Raw genomic sequence first — 16,933 nt, 5'->3', positions numbered from 1 at the left:
TCATGAATAGGAAATGTACTTATTATCCCTTAGAAGAGTAGAAAAGAAATGCATTTAATCCAGCATCCTTGGGCCAATCAGATGCCTCTGGAAGGGCCACAAGGAAGACTCGAAGCTGATAGTTTGCTCCTATTTAGGAGAGGCTCAGTTGTCATGACAAATATGGGTAGACCTCAACTTACAGCAGTTTGTTTAGTGACCAGTCAAAGTTACAACGGCACTGAAAAATCTCACTTATGACCGTTTTTCATCGTTACAATCTTTGCAGCACCCCCATGGTCTTCATGATAAAAATTCAGATTTTTAGCAACTGGTTCCCATTTATGAACGTTGCTGTATCCCAGGATCGAACCGAGCAATGGTAACCACCTGCACCAAGGAATACACCAGGGCACTTAGGGCAGCGAAAAGATCTCACATAGCCACCTTGGTTGCGTCCGCTGAGTCTCGCCCAGCCGCCCTGTTTAAGATAACCCGCTCCCTATTAAATAAAAGGGAAGCGGGGGAACCCTTGCAGGGCAGAGCTGAGGATTATGCCCAATTCTTAGCGGACAAAATTGCTCGGTTTCGGTCGGACTTGGACTCCATCCCCGCAGTTCCAGCCGAGGCACAGGAGGATCAAGTAGAACATCTCTGGGTTGAGTTTCAGGATGTTACCCCCGGGGATGTGGACAAGGCCATGAGGGCTGTAAGTGCCTCCACCTGCGTACTGGACCCGTGTCCCTCATGGCTGGTTACTAACAGCAGTGAGGTGACACGAGGCTGGATCCAGGCGGTTGTTACCGCCTCTCTTCGGGAGGGAAACTTCCCCGCCACACTGAAAGCGGCGGTGGTGAGACCCCTCCTAAAGAAGCCATCTCTGGATCCAGCTGTTCTTAATAACTATCGCCCAGTCTCCAACCTTCCCTTTCTTGGGAAGGTTGTTGAGAAGGTGGTGGCCTTCCAGCTCCAACGGTCCTTGGAGGAAGCAAACTATCTTGACCCCTTCCAGTCAGGCTTCAGACCCGGTTACAGCACAGAAACCGCTTTGGTCGCATTGACCGATGATCTCTGGAGAGCCAGAGATGGAGGATATTCCTCCATCCTGGTCCTCCTTGACCTCTCAGCGGCTTTCGATACCATCGACCATGGTATCTTTCTGCGACGACTGCGGGAGGTGGGAGTGGGAGGCACCGTGTTGCGGTGGTTCTCCTCCTACCTCTCGGACAGGTCGCAGTCGGTGTTAGTGGGGGGGGCAGAGATCGTCCCCTAGGCCCCTAACATATGGGGTGCCTCAGGGCTCGGTCTTATCCCCCCTACTATTCAACATCTACATGAAACCGCTGGGAGAGATCATCCGCAGGCACGGGATCAGATACCATCAATATGCGGACGATACCCAGTTGTATCTGTCCGCCCCGTGCCAACTCAATGAAGCGGTAGACGTGATGAACCGAGGCCTTGAGGCCGTTATGGACTGGATGAGGGTTAACAAGCTTGTGCTCAACCCAGAAAAGACCGAGTGGCTGTTGTGCTTCCCTCCCAAAGATTCGATCAATATTCCATCACTCAGGCTGGGGGGTCAAATTCTATACCCCTCAGAGAGGGTTCGCAACTTGGGAGTCCTCCTGGATCCACAGCTATCGTTTGACCACCACCTGACGGCTGTGACCAGGGGGGCATTCGCCCAGGTTTGCCTGGTGCGCCAGTTGCGACCCTACCTGAATCGGGAGGCTCTCACAACAGTCACTCGGGCCCTTGTGACCTCTAGGCTGGAATACTGCAATGTGCTCTACATGGGGCTGCCCTTGAAGAGCATCCGGCGACTTCAGCTAGTGCAGAACGCGGCCGCGCGAGCGATTGTGGGTGCACCTCGGTTCACCCACATAACACCTATCCTCCGCGAGCTGCGCTGGCTACCTGTCGATCTCCGGATGCGCTTCAAGGTGCTATTAGTCACCCATAAAGCCCTGCATGGTAGTGGATCTGGATACTTGAGAGACCGCCTTCTGCCAATTACCTCCCTGCGACCAATTAGATCTCATAGATTAGGCCTCCTCCGTATTCCATCGGCCAGCCAGTGCCGGCTGGCAACTACAAGGAGGAGGGCCTTCTCAGTAGTAGCCCCGACCCTTTGGAACGAGCTCCCCGTGGAGATTCGTACCCTCTCCACCGTCCAGGCCTTCCGCACAGCCCTTAAGAACTGGCTAGCCCATCAGGCCTGGGGACAAGGATAGCCGCCCCTCCCGAATGATGAATGTATGTTGCTTATTACTTTTATTATATGTGTCTACGTTATTGTTTGTATTCCCCCTCCCTGATTTTATGTGAGCCGCCCTGAGTCCCCTCAGGGAAAAGGGCGGCCTACAAATGTTAATAAACATCTAAACATCTAAACATCATGTGACCACCTTTTGTGACCTTCTGACAAGCAAAGTCAGTGAGAAATCCAGGTTCACTTAACAACCAGGTTACTAACTTATCAGCTGCAATGATTCATTTAACAACTGTGGGGGGAAAAGTTGTAAAATGGGGCAAAACTCACTTAACAAATGTCTCACAACAGCAGAAATTTTGGGCTCAATTGTGTACGTTGAGGACTACCTGTAGTTACAGACAAGTCTTCTTCTCACCTAACCCATGCAAGCTGGTTACTGTCCCTCCATCCTATAGCAATGAAAGTCGAAATATGCAAGTAGTCCTAACTTACAACCATTTGTTTAGTAGCTATTCAAAGTTATGATGGCGCTGAAAAAGGTGATTTACGGCCGGTCCTCACACTTATGACTGTTGCAGTGTCCCCCATGGACATATGATTAAAAAATTGGGTGTTTGGCAACTAGCATATATTTATGATGGTTGCAGGATCCTGGGATCATGTGATCACCTTTTGCAATTTTCCCTTCTGACAAGCAAATTCAATAGGTAACATGTGATTTGCTTAACAACCATGTCAAAAAGGTGATTAAATCCGTCACTATTATGATTAGAAATCAAGGACTATCTGTAATTGTTTGCTATGTGATGAAATATTTTATTCTGACTACCCTGAAGCTTCCACCATTCATGGGATCATGTTCTCCCTTGGTTTTTTTTATTTTCTAAATTAAAAATCCCCAGGCGCTGTAACCTATCCAAATATGGGGGATGCCTTAATCTCTGAATATTTGCTTCCAGCAATTCAGGTGAGATTCTTGGGCTCGGCAAAAACTTTAGGCTGGATTCCCTCTCATGTAGCCACTGAACACCATTGGGCTAAAAGATTCCACCCACCTTGCTTGGGGACATATTCAATCTTGATCTCTAGAAAGGGAAAGAGAAAAAAGAGAAAAAAAACCAACAGTGAAACCTCTGGGCAATGCTTTGAAGTTATAAATCTATATTGTAACTTTTTGTGCCACTATACAATTAAGGCATGGTGTCATCCTCCCAAATAGTGTCCCCTGTAATAAGAGCACCATAAATTTCCTTACAAACTGTCAATCATATCCAAAAGATTATATTCATGAGTAAGTCAGAGAATAGGCAATGTGGTTTCTGTAGTTAGCATAAAAGTTTTGCAACTGAAGTATACATTTAAACACATGGATACACACAAAGTACCCAGGTTGATAGTCCATCGGACCCGAATCGATAGAACCCTGAACCCTTTTTTTAAGCTCCTAAAGTCCACCCCCCCCCCAAATCACAACAATAGGCATAACTTTCCTTTTTATAAATTGAAAAATGAAGCAGGTACTATAATCTAAAAGTCAAAAGGGAAAAAAAATCCTAGAAAAATTAACTCCATACATTTGAGTGACTTCACAATTTAACTGTTAGTGGTCTTTGCTACAACAATAGCAACAAAAATAATTGTTTCCCTTTTATGCAAAAATGCAGTCTCCTCCTAGTTTAGACTAATGAGTTTTGGTGCATTTCTTACAGACTTGGAATAAAATTTGCTTCAGGATTTTAGCGACAGTTCATTTCTCCTTGCAATATTCACACACTTTGTCATTAGTTGCTTTGGGAAAATCCCTGTTAACAAGATTGAGAGGGCGGGGGGTTCTGTTTTTTTAGCCCCTCATAAATTTGTGGCACAGGTCATTTTTTTGGCTCATAGCAATTCCAGTTTAGTTTGGCAAACTGAGCACCTGGACTATATAACTGTGATGATCATGAGTATCTCAAGGGATTTGCACAGTGGAGAATCTTAAGCCTACTACCCAAGTCCCTCCCTACACTGACCCAAGAAGTTGAGTTTAGCAGAAAGTGAAAGAGCATATCCATCAGGGACGAAGGTGTAATCTCCCTCATCTTCAGGTCTCACATCATCAATGATCAGCTTGTGGACCCTGCAGAAAAAAAATGAAATTATGAAGAAAAGGTCAGAATGGATGGATCATCACCAGCTAATTTGCAGGGTTGGGGTTCTAATTACGATCACCTCTCACAGATGGCCCAATACCTTGATTTTTCTTCACTGTTAAAACAGATCATTTAAAGTCTATTTCTCATCCAAGTGAACAAGCTGGCTGTTTAGAGGTGAAACAGCATACATTGCATCAAATTGCTGTTTTTCATGCAGTATTTAAACTCTAGGCTCCAAAGCAAAGCAAACACCACCAGTATAACCGTCAGTTCATTGAGTGTAATGCATTTAGCACTTAAACGTATAAGAAACTGGTGGATCAGCGTGTATCAATGTGTATGCACATGATTGCATTAAAAAAAAATCAGGAACCATTCCTTTAAAATAAATATTGGTTTTGCCTGTATTACCTTGTTTATTCTTCCCTTCCTTCAGAAATTAGATCACCCATATAAATTGAATGAATGAATGAATGAATGAATGAATGAATGAATGTAGTATATTGAATAGAGAGATGATACTCTGCCCGAGCCTTTACAGTGAGATTTATATCCAAGCAAAAATATAAAGCTGAATTTCATATGCTTGAGGCAAATGTTTAATCTGTAATATCAGAACAGATTCAGTTGAACTAAAAAAAAATGGCAGGCACAAATGGAATCATAACGAATGGCAAAAATAAGAACTTCACCTACATTCTGGATTGTAGGTGGGTTTATTGTGGCAAGATACGGAAACATCTTCTCTCTGGTTATATCTGCCCATCCCACCATGCCAGGCAGGGGGAGTATGTTACATAGCCCATCAATTAAAGAATTTGGACTGGTGGGGTCCAGGAAGATACCACTGTCTGCTGTCTCCCCCACTCTGTGGAATATCTCCCCTCCCCAGTAGTGAGGTGGACCTCCAGTCTCCTGGCCTTTCTGAAATGTTTGAAGACCTGGCTGTGCCAAACTTTCTTGGGGCATGCAGAAAGCATGCCAGCTTGAAGTTGATTAGCACCCTTGAAGGCCTTCTGCCAGCTTTTTAACTTTAATAATTTTATACTTGTTTTAACTGCCACCAATTGTATTATAATGCTTATCTGGTTGTTATGTTTTAAATATGCACCCCCCAGAGCCCCCTGGTAAGATGAGATGGGCTGTCTCCAAATTTGATAAATGCATAAATAAAAGACTAATATTGCATTATTCGAAAGATAAATGTATGGTGCCAGTTATTGAAAGGATTGAAAATCTGATTGCACTTGGCATCCATGAGCAGAATACCTATAGACTTTGTATGGACAAATAAAATGAATTACAGAACTCATTTCCACTTAATATGGTAGGGTATAAAAGAATGCTAGTTCTTAAAATTAAAATAAATTTATTAATTAAAATTTACTTTAGATAAGGATATATAAAACTGTAACTGTTAATTGTTATAACAATATATGGTACTTTGGACATTTCCTCATTTTATTTTCTTGAGAATACATCTATTTGCATCATAATTTTCTTTTTCTGTTACTAATTAATTTTTTGATAAAACCCACTCCGCCTATTTTCTAGTTTTCTCCAAATGCTCACCTGCCCTTGTGAGTCATTGTGATACGTTTACTGGGCCGGATCTCAACTCCATTCTTGTACCATTTGCCAGTAACTTTTTCATCAGACACTTCACACTTGAAGACGGCTTGTTCGGTGGCTTTGACCGTCAGATCAGCAATACCTTGAATTACCTCGAGTGGTTTGTCTGGATGGTAAGATTTGAACACATAAATTTCACTGGCAAAAACTTCCAAATTCCCTACATAGCCTTTCCACTGATGGACCCATTGGCCCACACGGACCTTCAACTGCAAGATATGCTTCTGATTGGCCCCCGTTGGTTACAATCTGGAAGCGGCCAGCATCTTCTTTGTTAGCCTCATTGATGATGAGCATGTGCTTTTTGCCATCCTTTCTGATGCGGTACTTGAAGGTGTCTTCACGAGTCAATTCCACACCGTCCTTCGACCTGGAGATGAAGAGAGGGAAAAGGGGAAAAGATGGAGAAAGGACATGACTGGAAAGACATGGCAATGTGTATGATGCAAGTAAAACAAGAGGGAAGGGAAGGGTCTTGCCAGCGTCATAATGGGCAGAAAATGTAGCTTTTCCCAAATATTAGCCATATTTTCAAGCAATTTGATTACATTTCCTAAGATTGTTCTTCTTATAATTCTATATATCCAGGCAACATTTCCTTTTTCAACTATGTATTACCTATAAATTTATCATTATTATTCTGCTAATCTAAAACTCTTGCTTCCTAAATTTTAAATCATAAAATTTTATAACATTTGAAAAGAACTGGCATTTTAATTTTTTATCACATTATTATTCTGTTATTGTTTTTTGCTGAGTTAAAGAAAGAAAGATGAAAACAAATCAACATGAAACATATGTTGGTAAACTTAAGAGATAATTCTGTGGTCAATATCAGAGATTGGGATTATTTAGAAGACAGCTGATTGGCTAGAAGAGAAAAAAAAAGAAGAGAAAAATTGGAAAAGTTGAACTGGAAACTTACCACATTACCTGGGCTCCTTCCTCAGATACCTCTACTTCCAGCACTACCTTGTCTCCCACATATACTTGTTGGTCATCCAGACCACTCACGACCAGGACAGGTGGTTCTAGGTACATAAAGATGGAATGTATAATAGGGATATTGCTCACACATGGATACGCCTTTCAACTTTATTTTGCAAATCATCACCATCTTTGTTATTTTCTCCAATTCTATTATATTTGCATGCATCCTCCATCCACACCTTTTACAAAGACCTCTGTGAAGCTCTTCTCATCTCCAGCCACACATTCGTAGGCTGCATCATCCGCCAGCGTTGTCTTGGTGATTGTCATGATACGTTTCTTACCCACATTCTCAAAGATGTATCTATGCGCAAGAAGAAGAAGAAAAAAACCATTCACCTGCACCGAGAGAACCTTAATATGTTTCCCTTGTCACCCAATATATTTTCTCATTTCCTATCCACTAGAACAATAAATCAGCATCCTGGCTTTACCACCTTATTGCTCAGACTTACTTGCCACTGGGCTTGATCACTTGCCCATTTTTCATCCATTTGATAGGTAAGTCAGGGTCACTCAACTCCACCCACATCTTGATCTTGTGGCCTTTGTCAACTTGATAGGCTGGGTCCAGTTTCTTAATGAATGCTACAGAAGAGATTGAGAATAGACACCCTTTTGCACTCTTGGTTAAGAGAAGGCTAATAAGACAATATCATTTATATGTGATGCTAAAATGCTAAAACATGCCACATAATTATTGACATTAAACAGAAGCAATATTTCAGTCTCCACCAGTCTAGTCCCTTCTGATACCTGCACTTTTCTTGATCTCCACCTTGGCTTTCTTGAGCCTTTTCAACATGCCACGTAGATCAGTGATGCCATACTCAAAGGCAATTCGCTCATACTCGCTTTTCTTGGTCACACCCTTAAGCAGTTCCCAAATCTCTGGTGGAATCCCCAAATCATCATCGTCATCCTTCTTTTTCTTCTTTTTCTTCTCTTCTTCTTGAACTTGCACTTCTCTACAAAGAGGGGTAGAGGAAGACGAAGCTTTTGAACCTGTCCTCTAGAATTCCAACCTTTGTAGCTTGGCAGCCTGGCTTGGGGGGGATGGAAAGGTGAGAGAGGAACTGGGCTGTACAAGTTGAGCTGCAATTCCATGCATGTACGTGCCAGTCTGCCTCTCATGTGAGTCAAGCTGTGCACACATGCACCGGCCCACAGCCCATTTGCGAATACGCCATGGCCTAGTAGTAGGCCACAGCCTAGGGGTTGGGAACTAGAGCAGCCAATTCTTGTCCTATATTGCATTATACAAAACTCCCAAATTTCTCCAAAAGAAAGCTTGTCCTAAATTTGACCATCGAGGAGCTGAAAAGAAATTACATAAAAGCCCTCTCCCCTCATCTATCTTTGTTATCATATCTTCAGGAAATCTAAGACCTTCCATTTTAAAGGAAAATTACTTGACAAAAAATGCAGGTGAAGGCAATATGCTATATACCTAAATAGGCATTTTTCTGCCTAATGCTGGCTGGGAAATTCTACACCTTAAAATTACCAAACTTCAGAAATATTGCCCTAGACTGATTGCCTCTGCTGGTTATCTATTTTCAGGCAAAGAGAAGATTGCTGTTATGCTCCCTTCATTGCTAATATCTTTATTTACTGTACCTTTTCTTAAGCAAGCCAGTGAAATCCAGCTCTCCAGCAACATCGTTTTTGGCTTCTCCACTGCAAGAAAAAGAACAGCGAACTTCTCATCCCAAAGTACCATTTAACTTTTTGCTTTCTTTCATCTTCTGATTTTTGCAATATTTTGTCTGAAGAAAGTTCTGGAGATGGCTAAGCATGCACATTCCTTTGTCTCATTGTGGTTTGATTTTGGAATTCTTTTCATGATCCTTATCAGCCACCATCACCCCCATATTTGTCAAGTTCAGCAGCAGAACTATAGACACAGGACTATGGAAGCTGTAGTCCAACAGAACCAGAATGATTAAATGGAGGTGGGCTTTTCCAAGTAAGGGATTCATCTGTGCTGAAACCATGGATACTTACGAACGTTTGAATGTTTCTAAAATATTGCCAGTTTCTTCTGTTCTTGGTGCTGGAGGAGAAGATAACAATGCTTTAATTTTTTTTTATATTTATGCTTTTATGCTATTGTAATCTGCAGAGTCTCTCTAGATAGTGAGATAGGCAGCACATAAATTTAATTAATAAATAAAAATAAATAAAGTTTTAAAGGATTAAGGGAGTTCATGAAGATAAGTATGAAAAAACAAGCAATTAGGAAGGAAATTAGGAAGGAAAAAATTGTCCTCTAAAGCAAAAACATATTTTTGCTCAGAATAACTATGCTTACTAATGTTAGCTAAGGATTAATAACCAAACAAACACATGTCATCCACAGATATAAGTAAAGGAATGATAAAATATCCTGAAGACTAAAATTCTAGACAGGGATATCAGCCACAGAAAAAATTGCCATTATTAATATTAATCTGGCAAATTAATCTTGACCAGTATGAAAACCTATTTGGTGGGATATAGATTCCAAAGTGTGACATTAGATGTGAAGACATTTAGGCTGAATTTGTACAACATGGGTCTTGGCTAAACTTCATTTAGGTAATCTGAGATTCAGTAAAATCTATGGAGATTCTCAGTTGTCCATGTCATGGTTGTCCCAAAAGTGCTTTTTTTCAAATCTCCATAGACATTTAGCTATACACTTTGGGATGAACAGCCTTCAAAAGGTGCAGAGGTGACCCTTAGAATCTCTATAGATATTCACTGAGCCACAGACTACCCAACTGAACTTTAGCCAAGATCATGTTGTACAAACTCAACCTAAATGTTTTCACATCAGAAAGAGGACTAATGAGCACTTGAATCCTCCCATTCTCCACCATTCAGTCAGAACGGAATAAGCTTCTTGGATGAGAATGAAGTGTCTTCTAGCAAAGCTAGAAAATCCAGTTGCCTTTTGAAAGAAAATACCTGTGGATCAGTGAGGTTTGGGAAACCCACTTACTGACTTAAAGAGTTGTATGAACAATGTCATTTATCTCAGTGAGCAAAGAATGTTATGCAAACATTGTAGGTTTTTTTAAAAAAAATTAGGTCTGGAGATTAGCAAACAGTGTAAACATGGTGGTACCTTCTACATCAATATTGAAGACACAGCTGTCAAAAAAGTCCTTGGCTGACACCTCAATGCGATAGTCACCTCGGTCTCCAATTACTACTTTCTCAATTTTCAGCTCATAGGAGTAAATCTTTGCAAATAAACAAAACATAAGCACAAAGTTTATTAGGTAGCTATTTTTATTGCCACTATATGACTGGCACATAATAGTTCTGAACTAGAAACAAGCATCTCTATATTCTCTATATTCCATTGGTGTTAATGGGAGTTATGGAGATTTTATAGGATGTGAAAAATGTAGTTCAAAGAGAAAGAAAATAGCAGCAAAAAATGAAGTACTAGAATTAAGATACCTAATTTGCAATTCTCCAACCAAAGTCCCAGAGGTAGCTTTATTTATTTGTTTTACAATTCAGGGTTTGATCAGTAAAAAAAAAAGGATGTTCAGTAGGTAGTAAAATAGTTTAGGGGGCAAGATTTGCAACAGACACAAAAGGATTAATCACACTTACATTATCGATATCTTACCCCAATTTTTTTCCCTTCACTGTGCTAGTTCCTGTTAGTTTGACAAATATTTGAGATTAGATGTTTACCAAGACTGGTCTGTTTTTGCTCTCAGTGTCTTTAAACAGTTAAATCTCAAAATAGTTAAATCAGCTTAAAATGTCTTGTTCAATTTGAAATTAAGGATATTTTCAGATATGTTTAGATTTCTACTTCACCCATTTTAGAAGTCTCAAGCTCAAGATATTCCCAAGCACTTAAAAAGCTGTTTATGAAGAGCTGATTACTCTTTAATTCAATAAATCTAATTCAATAAATTCAGATAAATCTGTTGTGTGAATACCTTCATAAGGTCAACAAGTGTAATCCAGAAAATTTCTCCAACAGTCACCCAGCAGTATTGTATATGGCAAGTTTCTCCAACCTGATGCTCCCTCCCTCCTCCTAGCTTGTTCTTAAAAGCAGCAGAGTAGCATTTTTCTACTCTGGGAATGCTGTGATGACATTCATAAAGTGTTATGACCAGTTACAGCTGGTTTCAACAGCTTTGTAACACTGAAATGTCACTAAGCAAATTGTTGTAAGACGTGGACTTAATGTATACAAAACATCAAACTGAAAATTTAGAGTTTGGGGAAAGGACACATATTTATGAGCCAAATCAGACTTAGCCTGGGAATTGTGCTTTGGCAGAATTCTTAACTGCTATTGAAAAACATATTTCACAGTATCCTTTTGAAATAAGTCATGGTAGTTAGAATAAAATACTTTTAACAGTGCAATATATTTTGAGAGAACAGACATCAGTATCTCTTATAGCCTCCTTTTCTACAGGGGCTCACATTTTTATCCTTGTCAAAGTCCTCTTTGAACTGGAACCGTAGTCCGCTCTTAATGCCCAACTCCAGCCATTTCCCCTTGAACCACTTGATGGAAGGTTTGCAAGGGAGTTGAGCCCCATCCAACTGTACACGGATAGACACATCACTGCCTATAGAAAGGAGATATCAAAGTCAGAATACCTGTTTCCCTATCTAAATAGGCACTTTGTTGTCCTATCAATGGAACTCAGGGGAATTAAACTTCTACGGAAAGGTGGACTGTCTCTGAAACCCCGAGGAAATGAAATTATCGGTATTCTAAATGTGCTGGACTACAAATCTCAGAATTTTTAGACTACACAGCTATTAGCTGTGGTGGCTGGGGATGGTGAGGCTCCAGGTCAACCTTGCTGAAGGTTGTTAGCTTCAGGGAGATGTTCTAGTTCAGTGATGGCAAACCTTTTAGGCACCGAGTGCCCAAAGTGCATGTGCGTGCCTTGCGCATGTGCCTATGCCCTGCCCAAACTGCAAGATGTGGGCCATGCACACGCACAAACCACGCATGTGTGCAGAACTCACGCATGCACAGCAGAGACCCAAAGATCAGCTGGTCGGCGGAAGGCACACATGCATGCGCAGCAGAGACCCAAAACAGAGCTGGGGTGATGGCACGCATGTCCACAGCTATGTTCACCACCACTGCTCAAGTTTTTCTTGTTTTTCTAACCTAGAAAAATCAACAGTTGCTTTACACTAATTGAAAGAGAGCCATGTTTCCTCTAAGAGAGGATTCTTAGAAGTGTCCTGATTATTGCTGATATGCAAAATGACCATATAACATTGATCCATAGCTTAAGGCATATGATAGAAGTCTATCTGTAGTTATGCAGCTAGTTGCTTTAATCTGGCAAGATTTCTGTCTGCCGGTGAAGAACAACAAAGGAAACTATTCATATTTAACACCATATGTTGTTCTTAGTTCCTGGACCCTCTCAAGGCAAGGCACACCTAACCCTAAAGCTTTACTGTACTAAATTATCAAGAATTAGAAAGAAGTTTCTAGGTTCTCTTCTTTAAAAGCAAGCAACTTTTGGCTCTGTAACATCCTATCAGTAATAGTCAGAGGGAGGGAGGGAGGGAGGCAGGGAGAGAAGGAGAAAGAGAGAGAGAGAGCGCGAAAGGATGAATGAAAAAAAATTAAAAGACTATTCAACCAGGTCTAATAAGAGACAGCTACCTTTTCCTCCTATCCTTTGAAATGCCCTTAGCGGCTTCTTTTGAAACTGTTTGATCTCAACTGAATGCTGGAACTGTAAATTTTCAAACTAATGTCTGACTTAACTGCTTTGGTTTTCCCTCTTCTTCATCTTTACTATTTAGTAAAGACACTATTTAGTGTCTTAAATTGCAAATGTCTTTTTTATTTATCTGTATCAATGTTTAGATAAGAAAGAAAGAAAGAAAGGAAGGAAGGAAGGAAGGAAGGAAGAGGGAGGAAAGAAATAAAGAGAAAGAAAAAAAGAGAAAGAAAGAAAGAGGGAGGGAGGAAAGAAAGAAAGAAAGAAAGAAAGAAAGAAAGAAAGAAAGAAAGAAAGAGGGAGAGAGAGAGGAAGGAAGGAAAGGTCTCCAAGTAAAGTATGATGCACAACAAAATGATAAGATGTTTTTTTAAAGTTCATGTAAATTTCGCTAGAATTGGATATGCATGGATCTTCTGCCTTTCTACTTTGCCATTTACCACAATGTATTAGCACATTTTCTGGCTTCTGGATGAAGACTCCTTCTGACTGTTTAGAGGGATCCCCTTTGTCTTCCACTAGAGAGGAAAAGAGTACAGTAATTAATGAAGGACAAAAAGTGTTAGGGTGATTAGAAATTCTAGGATATAGCAAAGCAGGAGAAAGTATTATCATTGCATTTAAGTTCTACAAAGGAAGAACAGATTATCAAGAGCATGATTTAAGAGAGCCCTCAGTATTTCATGTTCTGCTTACAGATAATATGATTTTCTCTCTAAAAGATTTTACTTCAAAATTAGGGGTGGATGAGGGAGCCAAGTTTATTATAGGTAATAAACTTTTAAGATTTAACAAATCTTACCTATAGGTATTATAGGTAAGATTTGATTAAAAAATAGAGGTAACAGCAGAATGTTAAGCATCAGTTATTCTTTGACTTCCATATAGTTTTAATTATGGAATCCTTCTGGACCAACTCAAGGTATAGAAAGTAGGAGGCATGATATTGTGGTTTGCCTTTCTCCAAGTCCTGGTGGTAGCAAAGAAGACATTGAAGTGTCAGACCCTATTTTACAAGGTTCATCAAGACTTCAGTCTCCCCACACTTATATTTGACATCTATATGGACCTGCTGGATGAAGTCATCCATAAACATGAACTATATGCCTCTGCCGTGAATCAGCAAATGATGCCATTGAGGTTCCCCAGTGTGGAGGCTTGTGGAGGCCTGAATGGACAAGAACTGACACTGGTCAACTCTGTCAAAAGCAAATAGCTGTGGGTTCTGAAACCTCTGAATTGATATATTTTTTATCTTTATTTCTAAATGTAGTAGCACTTGCAGTAATTCATCCCCTAGTGTAATGGCATGTAGGATAGAATGAATAAAGAGACACTGCCAAGGGGATAAGGAACAGCATAGTCCATAGCTACTTTAGATAGTAGGTAGGACAAGAAACTTGGAACAGACCTTCATTAATTTGCTAAGGGTGTGTAAGAGATGAGGGGAATTTGTACTGTTAGACTTGCTGGATTGATATCAACCTTGCAAAGTAGACTAGGTAGGAATCACAACCGGATGAGTTAATTTACTACATTGACAGCCTTGCATGTCTAAAAATACAATTCTCCCCACATTTATCCAGAAACTAAGAAGCCTTCTAAGCCTCTTATTCCATCCTTTCTATAGATATTGGCAATGCTGTCTCTCCCTTGGCAGTGTCTCTTGAAGATTACTTGAAGATTTCCATTATGCCTGTGTACTTAGTTATCTTCCAGTTGAATTACTATAATAGATTCTATATAGTGCTCAACTTAAATAGCATCTAGAAACTGCAACTTGTCCAGAATACATTTTTTTTAAACTTGTGTGGGCATTTTTGAAACTTCACAATGTGCCCATATAACACTCCTTCTATGTGAGGTGCATTGTCTTCTTATGAGCTTCGGGGTGCAATTCGCAGTGTTTGTTATTACCCATAAAGTCCTGCGTGGCTCAAAACTAGATTACAGTACTTGTAAGACTGCCTAATGTCCAATGATTTCTGCTTGGACTGAGTGACCAAGAAATGACAGGTTTGGGCATGGTCCAGTTCTCTCTATTAAGCAGAGTCATCATGTTTTCTCTGTTCCAGCACCTGCCCTGAGGAACAGCATTCATCCAGGTGTCCTTTTGGCTGTTTGCAAAGCATTAGAGAATTGGTTGCTCCATAGGATATTTGAACGAGAATGCTAACTGATTTCTTTTGCTATTTTTCTAGAAGGAAATATTCTTACCTTCTGGAACCTGCTCTGCTGGAGCTTCAGCTAGAAAAAATAAAAGAGAGGGGAAATATTAGGTGTGGTCTCATAATCACAGTTTGAGACCTTTTCAACCAGTTTTTGACAAGCAAAATCAATTGGGAAAATCCTGATTTGCTTAACAACCATGTGATTCACTTAATGACCACAGTGATTTGCTTAATGGCTGCAATAAAAAGTTTTGTAAAATTGAGTTCAGTCACAATGTGATTTCCTGCAAGAATGAGAACGGCCTTGCTTAGTAACTGAATTGTGGTTTTAAGTTGAGGACTGGCTGTATAAATTCTTGTTGCAACACAGCTTTTCTCAGGCCTGTAAATATATTTGGATATTTAAATTTTACCCACATTCTTAATGCATATAGGATAGCCTTACAAAAAAAAATGACGAAAAAACAGCTGGGCCTTATGTTTGAATGAAATAAAATTCCTATAACAAAGAAATGTTTGGCGAGGACTAGGACTTAAGTGCAACTTTTCTTGACTAAGTTTGAACGTAACAACTAAATGATTTCTGCTAAGTGAATAATGTTTGGATGTAGGACTTTATATCCTTATCCCCATCCTTTGTTCCTCCACCATGGCAGCAAAAAGATTCAGTTAAAAAAATACTGTCTAGTCAGTTGAAAGTTTCAGTTTCTCAAACTATGCCACAGCACTTATTGTATCTGTCAGAGTATGTTCATAGACTGGAATACACATGGCAACATGTCAGTCAGCGGGGACTGTTTGAATAGACATGTTAACAGGTCAGCCAATGAGGATTGTTTGGAAACTGAAACATAATATTTGTTTGTATGGGGCCATAAGAGACAATCTGAAGTCTGGGTGTGGCTTACACTCGGTTTGGCCTCTTTAACTTCCCAGCTTCTGTACAATGTAGGCCTCTGTATCTCTCTACTCTGTAATGACTTGCTTCTATAAAATATTGTATCTGTGTTCCTGATATTGTATGCTGAATTCTGCTATTTAGTATTGTATGTAAAAAAGTTTCTTATATATAATTGAGTCCTGCTGAAGTTCATTTATTTGTGTGCTTGCTGGATGTGCTGCTGCAACGAAAACTCTTGACAATATCATCTCCAGAAGAAACAATGCATGGTTCAATGCAATACTTCAGTGTTCTGCTGTACTATGATTAGGCTGAAACTGAAGCAAAAGCTTTCAAGGGATGTGGTGGTGGTGTTTTTTCTGCCAGAATCTAGAATCCATAAAACCAGCCTGAACATTTTGCTAAGAAGATGACAAGGAATTGAAACTTGTGGCAGCTTAGCTCACCTTGAAAATCTGAGGTTCAAAACTGCTTTCTATGACTGGATGTTTTAAACATGCATACTGTATGTAGAGTGTGATTTTTGGCTTTTATATTTTATTAGGCAGAGATGTCCTTTTCAATTAGGTACCAATGCCATACTGAATCCCACAAAGGAAAGATATCAAAGTAAAGGAGTCATTTTTTTCCCTGGACCAATAAAGATATTATCTTACTTGTTTGTCATTCCTTTAATTAAAATGGTCTGTCAGGGATCAGCAGACTATGAGTTGGGAGCCAGTTTTTCTAGGTCAACATGCCAGCATGTGCAACACTAATGCAGAGGTCAGCAAGCAGCATGTCTCTGCTTAAATTTTAGATTATGAGATACAGAAAATCTTTCCCCTGTTTCTTTAATTCTGAGAATCCAGGGCCAAATAAGATCCAAAGTTTGTTTGTTTGTTTGTTTGTTTGTTTAATTTCATACTTCTCAATGCTCATCTTCCTCATACAGGGGCTCTGGGTGGTGTATAATTTAAATAATTTAATAAATTAATCATTAAAACATTAAAATTAAATATATCTCTATATAAACGCAAAAACACTCATGCAGGAATCATGAAATCTCCAGAACCGTAAAACCTACAAACTTGAACTTTGGCACATGTGTTTCTCTTGGCTTCTAGGTGCTCGATAACAAAGGATTTTTAGAAATGACCATTAGAGCATTAGTATTTTGTATATTATTATTAACACTGCTA

The 16,933-nt window shown here is 39.9% G+C and overlaps 1 protein-coding gene across 1 annotated transcript in view; it reads right to left on the bottom strand.

Moving 5' to 3' along the window:
• Positions 1 to 16,933, bottom strand: part of MYBPC2 (myosin binding protein C2) — a 40,158-nt gene that overhangs the window by 20,913 nt on the left and 2,312 nt on the right. The window contains exons 3-16 of the mRNA XM_032235950.1: positions 14,898 to 14,927; positions 13,121 to 13,198; positions 11,404 to 11,552; positions 10,067 to 10,184; positions 8,962 to 9,010; positions 8,575 to 8,634; positions 7,711 to 7,922; positions 7,410 to 7,542; positions 7,134 to 7,258; positions 6,890 to 6,995; positions 6,168 to 6,334; positions 5,905 to 6,070; positions 4,210 to 4,316; positions 3,253 to 3,282 (exon numbers count right to left, since the gene is read on the bottom strand). Of these exons, the coding sequence (XP_032091841.1) occupies positions 3,253 to 3,282; positions 4,210 to 4,316; positions 5,905 to 6,070; positions 6,168 to 6,334; positions 6,890 to 6,995; positions 7,134 to 7,258; positions 7,410 to 7,542; positions 7,711 to 7,922; positions 8,575 to 8,634; positions 8,962 to 9,010; positions 10,067 to 10,184; positions 11,404 to 11,552; positions 13,121 to 13,198; positions 14,898 to 14,927 (1,530 nt within the window). The remainder of the gene's footprint in view (positions 1 to 3,252; positions 3,283 to 4,209; positions 4,317 to 5,904; positions 6,071 to 6,167; positions 6,335 to 6,889; positions 6,996 to 7,133; positions 7,259 to 7,409; positions 7,543 to 7,710; positions 7,923 to 8,574; positions 8,635 to 8,961; positions 9,011 to 10,066; positions 10,185 to 11,403; positions 11,553 to 13,120; positions 13,199 to 14,897; positions 14,928 to 16,933) is intronic.

This window comes from Thamnophis elegans, chromosome Z (assembly GCF_009769535.1).
Source record: "Thamnophis elegans isolate rThaEle1 chromosome Z, rThaEle1.pri, whole genome shotgun sequence".
In the NCBI taxonomy this organism is placed as follows: domain Eukaryota; kingdom Metazoa; phylum Chordata; class Lepidosauria; order Squamata; family Colubridae; genus Thamnophis; species Thamnophis elegans.
This window is presented reverse-complemented; position numbering and strand designations above follow the sequence as displayed.